This window comes from Diabrotica undecimpunctata, chromosome 2 (assembly GCF_040954645.1).
Source record: "Diabrotica undecimpunctata isolate CICGRU chromosome 2, icDiaUnde3, whole genome shotgun sequence".
Taxonomy (NCBI): domain Eukaryota; kingdom Metazoa; phylum Arthropoda; class Insecta; order Coleoptera; family Chrysomelidae; genus Diabrotica; species Diabrotica undecimpunctata.
In genome coordinates, this window is record NC_092804.1 from 51,344,787 (window position 1) to 51,359,004 (window position 14,218).

The 14,218-nt window shown below is 36.1% G+C and overlaps 1 protein-coding gene across 1 annotated transcript in view; it reads right to left on the reverse strand.

The window, feature by feature from the left end:
- The window catches only part of LOC140434534 (uncharacterized), a 126,630-nt gene that overhangs the window by 54,652 nt on the left and 57,760 nt on the right, over window positions 1-14,218 (reverse strand). The window contains exons 15-16 of the mRNA XM_072522873.1: window positions 5,228-5,519; window positions 2,803-2,973 (exon numbers count right to left, since the gene is read on the reverse strand). Of these exons, the coding sequence (XP_072378974.1) occupies window positions 2,803-2,973; window positions 5,228-5,519 (463 nt within the window). The remainder of the gene's footprint in view (window positions 1-2,802; window positions 2,974-5,227; window positions 5,520-14,218) is intronic.

Sequence of the window (14,218 nt, forward strand, 5' to 3'; positions counted from 1 at the left end):
AATTCAATTTTAAAATAATACCCCTGTAATGTACCATACATTAACTACTGACTGACTATACGGTGCAGTTTCCATCAGATTGGTGACACCCAATGACTTCGGTTTGAATGTTCTTACACAAAGATGCCTAGACGTTAATCAGGAAGTACATGTATGTTTTATCGATTTTGAAAAAGCGTTTGACAGAGTACGCCATGATAAGCTAGAAGACATTATTGAAAGAAAGGACATAGATAATAAAGATCTGCGAATAATTCTCAATTTATATTATAATCAGAAAGCTAACATCAAAATAGAAAATGAGATATCACAAGCAATAGAAATACGTAGAGGAATACGACAGGGATGCATTTTGTCACCGCTGCTATTTAATGTTTATAGTGAAAGCATCTGCCAGGAAACCCTGTTGCAAGCAAACGAAGGAATCGTAATCAATGGAGAGGTTGTAAATAATATTCGATACGCAGACGACACTGTACTAGTTGCAAGAACAGTAGAAGAATTACAACGATTACTTACAATTATAAATATTGCCTGCAACAATTATGGCATAAGTATCAGTATAAAAAAAACTAAGTATATAGTCTTCAGTAAGAACATGACACAACTAGCACATAAACGGCATTCAAATTGAAAAAGTATCAAGTTAGAAATACTTGGGTACTTCAATAAACGAAACTGAAGACCAAAACAATAAAATAAAAAGACGTATCGAAAATGCCAGGGCCATCTTCATAAAGATGAGGAAATTCTTCTGCAACAGAGACATAAGCATCCCTCTCCGATTAAGAATACTAAGGGGCTACGTATTTAACACGCTATTATACGGTGTAAAGGCCTGGACTCTCAAGCAGAACAATATAAAAAATATTGAAAGTTTCGAGATGTGGTGCTACCGTCGAATGCTGAAGATAAGTTGGGTTGAAAGAGTCACAAACTTTGAAGTAATGCGAAGGATAGGAAAAGACCCAGAAATTTTGTCAACGATCAAACGAAGAAAACTCCAATATCTGGGTCACCTGATGAGAGGACATAAATACGCATTACTTCAAAATATAATGCAAGGAAAAATAGAAGGAAAACGGAATCCAGGCCATAGAAGAATGTCATGGCTGCGTAATTTGAGAGAGTGGCTTGGCTGTACTACTAATGAACTCTTTAGGTCAGCTGTAAACAAGGTCAGGATAGCCTTGATGATTTCCAATCTCCGATAGGAGTGGCACAAGAAGAAGAAGAATGACACTAACGTTCCAATATAATATTTACTTTGTCAATCTCAAGCTCAATTAATGGTATAGCTACTTGGTTAATTTGCTATTATTTATTATTATTTTATTGTGTTTCGTTGTTCATTGTTAGTTTTATGTTGTTTTAGCTTGTAGTTTTTAAATATGTAAATAAGACTAACGTACTGAAGCCTGAAGATGAGATATGGGTATAATTATAAACCTTGAAACTGGTAGCCCAAAATTTACCAATATTATACAATAAAAACTACTTAAGATTGTGAGAATTGACTAATTTCCCATTTACTGGATAAGCATTAAGTCGTTCCCCCTTCATTGTCGACTTCAGCTATGTCTTTGTACTCCGCAATGTTGAAAAACTTCTTTCTACGTAGTACTGGCTATATGTGGCTATATCGGAAAATGCTGAAAGCCGCGTTTACACGATGACAATTGGTGAGACAATTGTCATTGAACAATTGTCATCACGTGGTTGCGGATTGTCAGAGGCCAGTCCAGTTGAACGAGAAGATGTTTATACGGGGTCAACTATTGCCATGGGAGTAGACAGCTAAAACATGGCCGACTGCTCGTCATCTGTTGTGTCCGGTGAGGGAACTGGCAAAAAACAAGACAGCACTACTGGCCTACACCGTTCACACGGCGCCACACAAATCTTAATTGTCGCGACAATTGAGATTTCGAGTGGTGGGGGGCTCACTGGGCGCAGCTCATTGTCCTCAGTCTACTCCCGGAGACAACTGAATTTTGGGCCAATTTTGAGGGCAGTTGGCAAGGCAAATGGCCTGAAGTGTTTAGACGAAGACAATAATTTCATGCCACTCAGTTGTCTTCTGACAATTGTCTCGCCAATTGTGATCGTGTAAACGCGGCTTAAGATCCCGTGGACTGACCGAGTTATAAATGAGGAGTTCCTCAGAAGTATGAATAAGAACCGAGAGGTACTGACCACCATCAAAGTTACAGTTCTTCGGATATATTATGCGAAATGAACCCAGATATGCTCTCCTTCAAGCCATCCTGCAAGAAAAAATATTTGGAAAACGAGGTCCAGGAAAACGAAGAACATCTTGGTTAAAGAACCTAAGAATCTGGTTCAATACAACATCTGTGCAGCTTTTCCGCGCTGCTGCAGATAAGATAAAGATTGCCATGATGATCGCCAACATTCATAACGGATAGGCATATCAAGAAGACATAGCAAACATACACAAGACAATAATACTGTAAAACAAAGAAAAACTGCAATATTACGTATCATATTGAGATCTGTTGAAAAATTAAATAAATTTAATATCAACTCTTATAGAAAGATAAGATAAAGACTTAAAAAAAACTTAGGAGAAAAGTACATTTAAAACTGCTTGAAATCCGAGTAGTCTTTGGTCTTGTAGAAAATATTACCCCAATATTACGAAATCAATGGTACAGAAATTAAAGAGTTAACCCCAATGTACTATAGACAGACGGAACTAGTAGATCGCATATAATAAAAAATTCAAAAACAAAAAATTTAAAAATGTTAATATTTTAAAGTAATAAAAATCCTGCCTACCTTCTTTATCTCTTGGTTTAGGATCAAATAAGTAGTAAATATGTTCATCTCGCCAAATGATTACGGAATAAGGTTTAGTAATTATCATAAGTTCCCAGTGAAAATTTTCGTTGATTTGAGGTGTTTCAAAGTACGATTTTAAAGCTTCTCTTAAATCTGGTCGCACGATACCTAAAATATGGAATATTATACAAACTTTAAAATTAATTCGTGGTTTTTAAACTGTTTTATTGTGACATGTTTAAATTAAATACTATTTTTTGTGAGATTAAACAACGCTATTGAAGAGTGGAATCTGGCTAGAGCCAAAGTTTCATTTTTTTTTTCAAAATTAAGTTTCTGACGTAGAAATGTTCGAAGGTCCCCACTTGTCATTTTAAGTTATATTCTAAGTGTCAGCAATAAAATTAGAGTTTCAGGAGCTTCTCATAGATGTCGGTGGCTGTATGTAAGCACCGTTTTCTTTAAAAAGAAGTCGCTACTTCTAGACGTCTGCATATGTTAGCTTTGTGCGTTTGTTGTGAGCGATAATTAGTTAGTTAGTTAGTTATTCCAATGAGACCCACGTTTGTAAGTGACAACAAGGAATTGCTTCTCGAGGAGCTAACGAAATTTCATCATGTCTTTTCCAGCTTGGTAATCGCAGTATGACTCTGAAGAAGCATTTGGTAATATGATGTGATAACTGCGGGAACAAAAGTATGATTTTATTAAACGGCGTTCACACTGTGGAGCAAAAGTTTCTTGTAAGCGGTCACAGTTTTGTGGCCTGTTACCAACACTGTGCATTGACCGAAAACTGCAAGGTGGTAACTACCTAAAGCTTATGTGCCTTCAGATATCCATACAGTAGTTAAGTCCTCGAGATATTCTCTACCTTTTAATATTGTTGACACGACAAGTTTTAGATTTTGTGACCTAAAACGAGCAGCATATGAGTACATTTACATTAAAAAGTAAAATATTAGTAAAGCTATGTTTATATTGATTGAAGCAGCGGATCCTGCACTTGTTATGATAAAAACTTCGTTTTCTGATCTTTAAGAACTGGTATAGGTTAACGTTATAAAAAAGGGAACTTTAGCTGAACTCATAAAAGCTAAGCTTACGCCCTTTCCTAATTTGCTTCATTAAAATATTGTTTTTAGCTATGGTAACTTACTTTTGCAATAAGCTTTCTTAGGTAAGATTTGCCATTTTATGTTACATATATGTATTAAATAAAGTTTTTGTCTGTAATGTTTTTGGATCTTTACCTATACTCTTTTTTAGATTATCTAAAAACTTTGTTTTTGTCTCACTTTGTTTAACCCTTTCTAATTTCTACTCTTCAATTGATTGCAATTACATTTTACATTTGCATTTATGTTTTGAGTTCCAATCCAGAAATCATTTTCAAGAAACTTCTAAAATGGAAATTATGAATGGTCTTAACGTATAATTGTTTATAGAGAAAGATATTATATATATTATTATTGAAAACTAAATATAGAATCCTACTTAGATAATTGGTAGATATACCAAATATCATAAGTAGGATTCTATATCCAAAATATCTACCAAATAGAACTACCAAAACAACACAATAAAAGTAAAAGTAGAAGAAGAACTAACCGATCCTATTAAAGCTGGCAATGGGATAAAACAGAGAGATTCCCTCAGTCCTTTATTGTTCAACCTGATTATGGATGAAATAATAAAAAAAAAGAACTAAAAAAGGATACCAAATGGGAGAAAAACAACTTAAAATAATCTGCTATGCAGACGACGCAATACTACTCACTCAAAGTGAAGATGACTTACAACGCTGCACCAATTTAATATAACCGCCAGAAAATTTAACATGTTAATTTGCCCAAAAAAGACAACATGCATGGTTACAACAACAAATTTACTAAGATGTAAATTGAAGCTGGAAGGTCAAATAATAGAACAAGTGATGGAGTTTAAATATCTAGGCATCACATTATCTAGCTACGGAAAGCTCGAAACGGAAGTGGAAGATCAAGTGAATAGAGCAAACAGAGCCGCAGGCTGCCTCAATGAAACAATATGGAGAAAGAAAAATATCGGGAAAGAAACGGTAAGAGGGTAAGACACTATGAGACAGCTAGAAGTACAGATATACGACGTATATGCAAGGTGGAGAACATCAAGAACTGGGTAAGAAATAAAGGAGTAGAATGGAACGATCATGTAAGCCGAATGAAAACAAATAGAGTAGTAAAGACGGTACGACACGGTTCCCCAATAGGAAGACGATCAGTAGGACGACTACGAAAACGATGGAACGACAACTTACTGGAGGCACATTGAAAAACAGAGTCATGTCTATATAAAAAGAAGAAGAAGAAGAAGAAAAAGAAGAAGAAGACTTACGATATTTTTAACTCCATTCGTACCTAAATATTTGAACATACATTACCTTCTGCTTCAGTTTCAACTACTAGATCAAATTTATTAAGTCCAATATTAAATTCCTTTTTCATGTTATCTAAAGTAATCTGAATTGGAGCGTGTTCATCTTCCTCTTCTTCATCACCTTCTTTGACTGAGCCTTCTAAATCTGTTGTTTCTGGCTTGCTTTCTTCATCTAATTTCGTCAAATCATTACCTCTTTTGGTATCCTCTTCTGGTGTGACAACTTCTTCCTCACCATTTTCTATTACCTCATTTGCAGTTGTCTGATCCAATGGAAGAACATTTCCGGTTCGTATCTTCAACAAAATATATATATTTTTAATTTTAACCTTTTGAGTATTAAAATTTTATTGAATTTATTTATGGAAAGCTAAACATATAAAATAAATAATTAGTACAAATAAAATATTATGGTTAAACTTATAGACATCTTGTTGCAGAATGTTTCTTTAATGTGTTTTTTTATTTTATCTGAGATCTTTTTCTTTATTTAGTCTATTCAGTTAGTTTAAATATATTTTACTTAAATATTTTTTTGTTAGTGTATTTTTATTGGAATCTAGGTTAAGTATTAGTTATTCTGTTCTAGCTCTTTTCTATATGTATGTACCTCTTTTGGTTTAGTTTATAGTAACAAATTATTTTATTTGTCTTATCGCTCCCAGTTATAAAATAGTTAGACATTGATACGTCTTTTATTGTTAGTTTTAGTTTAATTATTCTTATTTTTTGTTATACATTATTGCTTTCCTAAAATAATATCGCAAAATGTCTAATGAGGTTGCTAAAGTTATACATTAACCAGTATACAACTTAAGCCAGGAATTCTATACATTTTAAAGATAAAATTAAGGATATCGTACTAAGAACTAATAATATCCTGGGCACGGTACGTTCGCACTGCTATGTAATTCGTTTGAACTGGATTCGTGGGAATAAAATAGACAGGAGACAAAAAGAGATAGGCCCGAAGAGAATAAAAAATTAATGACTCCTTTGAGTTCGCAAATAAGAATGTATAAAAATTCAACGCCGATGGTGGACTGTCTCTGCCCCAAAAAGGTCTCAATGACCTCAATCAGAGTCCTACAGATGAACCTCCAGCTTCCGCAAAACTTACTGTTGCTACGAGAAAATTCGATGTGTCCCTCATACAAGATTTCTAGGTATAACAAGACCAAATAAAAGGTCCATCGAGTGAAGGTGGATAGCTTATATATACACACAGCGCAAAAGTCTAAGGATATTTTAATAATTTGACAATACCAATGACAGAAATTTCATGACCATATAAATTTGCTTGTACTATAATTGTTGATACAGACACACACTTCTTCTCAAAAAAAAATTGTAAAACTGATAGCAATGTGTGTTTTAGGATGTTTTTTATAATGCACAAAAAATCGACATTTTTATGTTTTATTTATTTTTAATTTTAGTCACTTTATACCATTCTTGCTTAATAGGTGAGTTACAGATATTGTCTTTTTACCATGCAGCGACAACATTTAACGTTGGACGAGATAAATAGAGCCGTGGGTCTCCTTCAAGCTGGTATGCGACAAACTCAAGTTGCTCACCAGCTGGGTGTCTCCCAAAGCGTCGTAAGCCGTTTGTTACGTCGGTTTAGAGACACTGGGAGTACAGCCGAGCAACATCCAGGACGTGGTCGCTCTACAACCGTCGCTCAAGAGCGATATTTAATTTTAAATGCCAGAAGGCAGCCAACAATCACAGCACCCGAGCTGGTTAATGAATTACAGCTTGCACATAATGTAACAATTAGCAGGAGTACTGTGAGGAATCGTCTCCATGAAGCCAATTTTCGTATTCGGCGACCACTGAGATGTCCACCTCTATCTAGAGCCAATCGCGCTGCAAGATTAACCTGGTGTCAAGAGTTTCAAAATTGGACTGACAATGACTAGGCCACAGTTTTGTTTAGTGACGAGTTTAGATATCGATTTCATCTAGATTCTCGTCGGACAAGAGTTTGGAGACGACCCGGAAATGAAGAACGATTATGACATCTTCAAGAAGTGTATGCATACAGAGGTGGTACATTAATGGTATAGGGCGGAATCATGATTGACGGAAGAACTGGTCTCATTTTCCCACGTGGCTTTATCACAAGTCAGCAATATTTGGACACTATTCTTGGAGCTGTTGTGCGCCCGTTTGCTGCTGCTCTTGAAGAAAATTCTTACTTTATGCATGATAACGCTCGACCACATGTTGCACATATTGTAACAAACTGGTTGGATAACGAATGTATTGATGCATTGCCGTGGCCAGCACAATCACCGGACTTGAATCCCATTGAGCATGTATGGGACTTGCTCCAACGTAGAATTACTTCACATATGGGCAATATCTACAATGAGTTTCAATTAAAAGAGCTTCTAAGAGAACAATGGACACAACTACCTCAAGCAGACATTAACAATGTGATTCGGAGCATGAACAGTAGATGTAGAGCTGTGATAAACCAACGTGGTGGCCATACTTTATTTTAAGTTTATATTTCGTATTTTTGACATTTTATGGTGGTATGTGAAACATGGGTGATTTGCAATATATTTTTTTTTTGCTCCAATTTTTGGTTTTTTTGCAATTTATGGTTTTTGACATATTAAACAACAATTTAAACTACACATTTTGTATTACTTTTTTTAGGTTGATTACAGATAAACAAAATACCTCTATTTATAAAAATATCCCTAGACTTTTGAGTTGTGTGTATAACAGGTTTGCTAAAGGCTCGAAAACTTGTATTAAATTTAATGGAAGATAATACCATAATACACTTGAGTGCAAAAAAATCGACTCAAAATTATTTTGCGAAAGTTCGTCTCCTGTTTCAATCAAAAAAGGTGTAAATTTAAAAATATTTAGTATACAATTATTAACCTCATTATTGAGTTTGAAAAAAGTTTTGATTTTTGGTAAATCGGGTGACGTCTTACAAATAAATAATGCAATACGTAGAGAGGGGGTCAGAATTTGACTCATTGAAATCGACACGCACCGACTTAACGCGTTCGGTGAACATCGTAAGCATTAATTTCCATAGCAACCCACTAATACATCAGTCAATTAAGTTCGCAACTTCATAACAAATGGATACCACATCCGTCAAAGCAGCTCAAGCAGTAGCATTATTGAGAGAAGACCTGAGCCAGAGAGCCGTGGCAAATCGACTAAATTTAAGCCAATCTGCTGTGTCTCGAGTGTATCGTTGGTACCAAGATACTGGTGCTTATGTCCGCCGACAAGGAGGAGGTCGTAAACGAATAACAACAGAGAGAGATGATCAATTTCTTGTATCTAAATCTCTGAGAAATCGACATTTGACTGGTGTTAATCTCAAAGAAGAGCTTAGAGAGGTTCGAGGTGTGGTTACCAGCGTTTGGACAGTCAGAAGGAGACTGAAAGCAGCCAACCTGACACCAAAAAGGGCAGCTACGGATCCCAAGCTAACTGCAGCCCACAAGCAAAGGCGACTAGAATTTGCTCGCGAACATCTGGATTGGGACGACTATCAATGGAGTCCGGTATTATTCTCCGACGAAAGTAGGATCTGCCTACATGGCAACGACAAGAGGCGTCGAGTCTATAGAAGGCCAGGGGAACGATTTGCTCAATGTTGTATACGAGAAATTGTGTCGGAAATGGTGGCGGTTCTTATATGTTTTGGGCAGAAATTTCTATGGATGGGAAAACCGAGTTGGTTTTCGTGCCTGGTGGAGGACGTGGAGGAGGTTTAACGGCGGATCGTTACATCAGAGATATTTTGGAAGAACATGTGTTTCCATACGCGGGATTTATTGGTAATGCCTTTATTTTATTGCATGATAATTAACGATGTCATACCGCACGAGTCACCACCACCTATCTGACTGAGATCGGTATACCTACAATAAATTGGCCTGCGTTGAGCCCGGACATAAATCCAATAGAGCATGTTTGGGATGAGCTTAAACGAAGGGTCCGGAACAGAAATCATGCACCAAGGAGCATAATGGAATTGAGAGCTGCACTTAATGATGAATGGGAAGCAATGCCTCAAGAATTTATCAGAAAAGTCATCCGATCCATGCGAAATCGATTGAAAAGTGTAATTAGGAGTAGGGGTGTTAATATTAAATACTGAATAATTAAGAAATTCATGTTGTAACTGATGATTTCTCTGTTCATAATGTCTTTCTTGCGTTAGTTCCAATGATGAATATTTAGGAAACTCTGTTTGTATTGCATATTATTTTTAAAATGCGACTTTCAAATAATGCAATAGAAGTTTTTGTAAGTTCAATAATAAAGTTATTGTTTGCACATAATTTTTTTTTATTTTCATAATTTTTACATTGAAACAGAAGATGTAATCTCAAATGTTGCTTTTGAGTCGATTATTTTGCACTCAAGTGTACTTTTAATACCTGTCAGTCTGCAACTTAAGGTAGCAATTATACACATTTTAAAGGGCCTGGAATTTTTCCACTGTTTTTCTTCATTTTTTTTCTGTCCATGGCCGCAGTTCTTCAATTTGTTATCCCCATTGTTAGTAGGTGTTCCTTACACGCTTATAGCTACTTTTATCGTGGTCGTTCTCTTCTCTTCTTTATTTTCCCTCTCCACAATGAGTCCTTTGCCCATCTTCTATTTGCCGTTCTCGCAAGATGGCCTAACCATGTCAGTCTCTTTGTCCTGACGATCTGGCTAATTTCTGGTTTCTATCTTTTTAAAACACTACGTTCCCAGATGTTCAACATATTGTCTTGATGAGTTCACAAATAAGAATGTATAAAAGGGCAATGCCGATAGTGGACTGTGTCTGCCCCAAATAGGTTTTAATAGCCCAAACAGAGTCCTACAGACAAACTTCCATCTGCCACAAAACTTACTGTTGCTATAAGAAAATGCGATGCCTCCTTGATACTAGATTCCTAGGTATCATTATCATCACCCAGCCCTTTGCTTTCACTGCTGGACATAGGCCTTCCTCATTTTTGTCCATTGTGCTCTATCTTGAGAACTTTTCATCCAATTTCTTGACATTTTCTTGAGATCGTCAGTCCAACGAGTAGGGGGTCTTCCTCTACTTCTTTTGTCTAACTTTGGCCTCCACTCCAGAAATCTCTTCGTCCACCTTTCATCACTGGTTCGGGCGACGTGTCCGGCCCAGTCCCATTTCGGTGTGGCAATTCGGGAAATTACATCGGTAACTCCTGTTCTGCGTTTTAAGTCTTCATTTCTAACTTGGTCACGAAGCGTTATACTCAGCATTGACCTTTCCATTTTTCTCTGAGCTATTTGCAACGTTTTAGAAGTTGTAGCTGTCAATGTCAAAGTTTCCGCACCATAGGTCATCACCGGCGTCACACATTGGTCAAATGTTTTACGTTTTAAAGAAATTGTTATATCGCTTTTAAAGATCTCTTTGAGTTTTCCATAGGCTCCTCATGCTAGGTTTATTATTTGTAGTTCGCACGTTTGGTTGTCTCTTGTAATCTTTATTTCGTGTTAAAGGTATATGTATTTTACACCAGCTCTACTTTGGTGTCTTCAATATTAATATTTCCGCTAGGTTGTCTGAGAACAAAACTATGTCGTCTGCAAATTTTAAATTCGTTAATCTTCTACCGTCAATGTTCAGGGCCCTGATTCTATTTCATTTCGATGTCGAAATTTAAAAGCGACTACGCCATGACAGTCGCAATCGCTAGCGATTCTCATTTATTTCGATTGTAGTTAAAACTGGGGATATTTACTTTATCATTTTGACACTGCTGAAAATTTGGGTTGGCCCTGTTGTTTATTGGCTGCACTACGCTTGTTGAATGTTTGTTTTGTTTACGTTACGTGAACGTCTTTTTTTTCTTGTTTGAGTTGTTAAATCATAAATATTGGCCATTCTCAATTATATTTTGAATTGAAAGAAAAGATGGCAAGAAAAAAAAGGCGATGTGGGAGATCCTTAAGTTATAACCACTAAGATTTGACTTAGTGGTTATATTCTAATATATTTTTAAATTTACTGCAGCTTAGTAATACTAACCCTAAACATTTTGGGTATCCTAGAGGCATAAACACCTTCTTCCAAATATGGTTCTAATACCCTTATTACATAATTTCTTCTTCTCTTCTACGGCACTACAGCCCAAAATGAGCCTTGGCCTCCTTTATTTTTTGCCTCCACCCTTGTCTGTCTGTGGCTGCTCTTCTCCATACACGGACTCCTAAAAGTGCTTGTGCGTCGCTGCTTACTGTGTCTTCCCAGCGCTTTCTTGGCTTTCCAACTGGTCTCTTTCCCTGCATTCTGGCGTTCAGTGCTCGTTTTGGTTATTAAATAATTTGCAGCTTGTTTATTAATCCGGAATTGCTGCCTAAATTGAGCATCACTTAGTGAAAAAGAATTTTGAGTATCCCGTAACATTCTTCTTATCCTCCGTTATGAACGTCGGATATCTAACCTCTCTAATTCCTCCAAAACTAGCAAATGTCCGTAAAACACAGCCATATTGATACTTTTTGCCTCAGTTTTCCTTGCAAGGATCAAAACACCGCCTACTTAAACTGAACCTAAGTTAACTTCTCCCAGTCCAGTCAGTCATGTCAGATTAATTTCGACTCGAAATGAAATTTCAACCACTTTCTTGAAGTTGAAATTAATTTCGATAAGTCGAAAACTAGTGACGTCGTTTGGTTAGTTCAGCTGAAATCCACAAGGTTCGCAAAGTCTCATTTCGACGTCGCCATATTAATTTCGACATGTTTTGAGTCGAAATCTCAATTAGAATCAGGACCCAGGCCTTTCTCTTCCCAGTTAAGTTTTTTACAAGATATTCTAGTACTGCGGTAAACAGTTCAGGTGATTAGGTATCACCCCGTCGGACTCCTCTGCCGATTGAGATATGATCTGTGTTTTTATGTAGTTTCACCGACATAGTTGCGTTCTTGTATGTATTGTAAATTAACCTTGTATATTGATAGCCAATGCGGTATGCTTGTAGTGCTTCCAGGCTTTTGTCAAATTCTACCATGTCAAAGGCTTTATGAAAATCTACAAAAGCCAGAACGAGTGATCGATTGTATTCGATAGTCTTTTATATTACCGTTTTAATGCTCTGTAGGTGAATAAGGCAAGAATAGGACAGGCAAGAAATTCTTTCAACAAACTGAAAAAAGTAGTCTGCAGCAGGGACATTTCAGTTTCTTTAAAGATAAGACTTCTGAGATGCTATGTGTTCTCCGTATTATTTTATGGATTGGAGGCTAGGACTTTCAAGAAAGATGTTTCGGACAGATTGGAAGCATTCGAGTTATGGGCCTACAGAAGGATATTGGAAGGTTGAGAAGAATGGGAAAAGATAAAGAGGTTTTAAATACAATTAAAGTCAGAAAACTGCAATATCTGGGACATGTCATGAGGGGCGAGCGTTATAACTTGTTGCAATTAATAATGCAAGGAAGGAAGAGTACAGGGTAGAAGGAGTCGCGGAAGAAGACGCATCTCCTGGTTGAATAATTTGAGAGCTTGGTTTAACTGCACTTTTGCTGACCTCTTTAGAGCAGCGGTGTCAAAAGGAGTGCTAATTGAGATGATGGTTGTCAACCTTCTTAGATGAGATGGCACGTGAAGAAGAAGAAGGTGAACATTTGTTCCAAATCCGGTACGAATCCTTGCTCTATTGGCTGGTAGAAATCAAGTTTTTTTCTCAAGACGATTCGTTACTGTTTTTGTAAAGAGGTTTTATAGGTGACTAAGAAGACTTAGTATACCAAGATCAAATAAAAGGTCAATCGATTGTAGGAGGATAGCTTATATATACCAGTTTTCTTAAAGACTTGAAAACTTGTATAATGGAAAAAGTTTATTGGAAGATAATACTTTCAATATTGATATCAAATTTAAATCTTATATGAATTTATAATTCGAAAACCATAACTTCAGACAAAAAGTTAGACTTAGAAACTGTTTTGTACAGAATAATCCAAAAAATGTTTCTTTCACAAAAAAACAAAATAAACACTGTTGGAAACGAAATAGTTGAGGTTTGCAATTTGTTAAAAAAAATAAAAATTGTGAATACTTTTTCTATGGGCGACATTTAGTTCAGTAAGTGGGGAATACACATACCAGTATCTTGCATACTGACATAACAGCAACTAGGAGGTACCATCTACTGTATCCAAAATGGTATGTGTATACGTTAATTGGCGTGCTAGTACCTGGTTTGCTATTAACTTACACATTTGGGTTTTACATGATTACAGACTGGTTAGATTACAAACGTAAGATATTTTATTTTATTTCTATTGGCTTCTATATGTAAAGTAGTTAGCTATATAAAAAAAATAAAAATTGTGAATACTTTTTGTATGGGCGACATTTAGTTCAGTAAGTGGGGAATCTTCTTCTTCTCATTGCGCCGTCTCCTTTCGAAGGTTGGCGATCCAAATGGCAATTGTAGTTTTGGAAACTGCTGCGCGAAAGATCTCTGCGGATGAGCGGTCGAACCATCTCCTCAGGTCTTTCAGCCACGAGTTCTGGCGTCTTCCTACTGATCTTTTGCCCTGTACTTTTCCTTCCAGTATAACTTGAAGTAATTCATATCTTTCGCCTCTCAGCACATGACCCAAGTATTGCATTTTATTCTCTTTGATTATTCTTAGTAATTCTTGTGGGGAATACACATAGAATATTGTACCAGTATCTTGCATACTGGCATACCAGCAACTAGAAGGTACCATCTACTGTATTCAAAATGGTATGTGTATACGTTAATTGGCGTGCTAGTACCTGGTTTGCTATTAACTTACACATTTGGGTTTTACATGATAACAGACTAGTTAGATTACAAACGTAAGATATTTTATTTTATTTTTATTGGCTTCTATATGTAAAGTAGTTAGCTATAATTATATATTCTTTATTGGCTTCTATATGTAAAGTAGTTAGCTATAATTATATATTCCTATATATATTTCACTAATA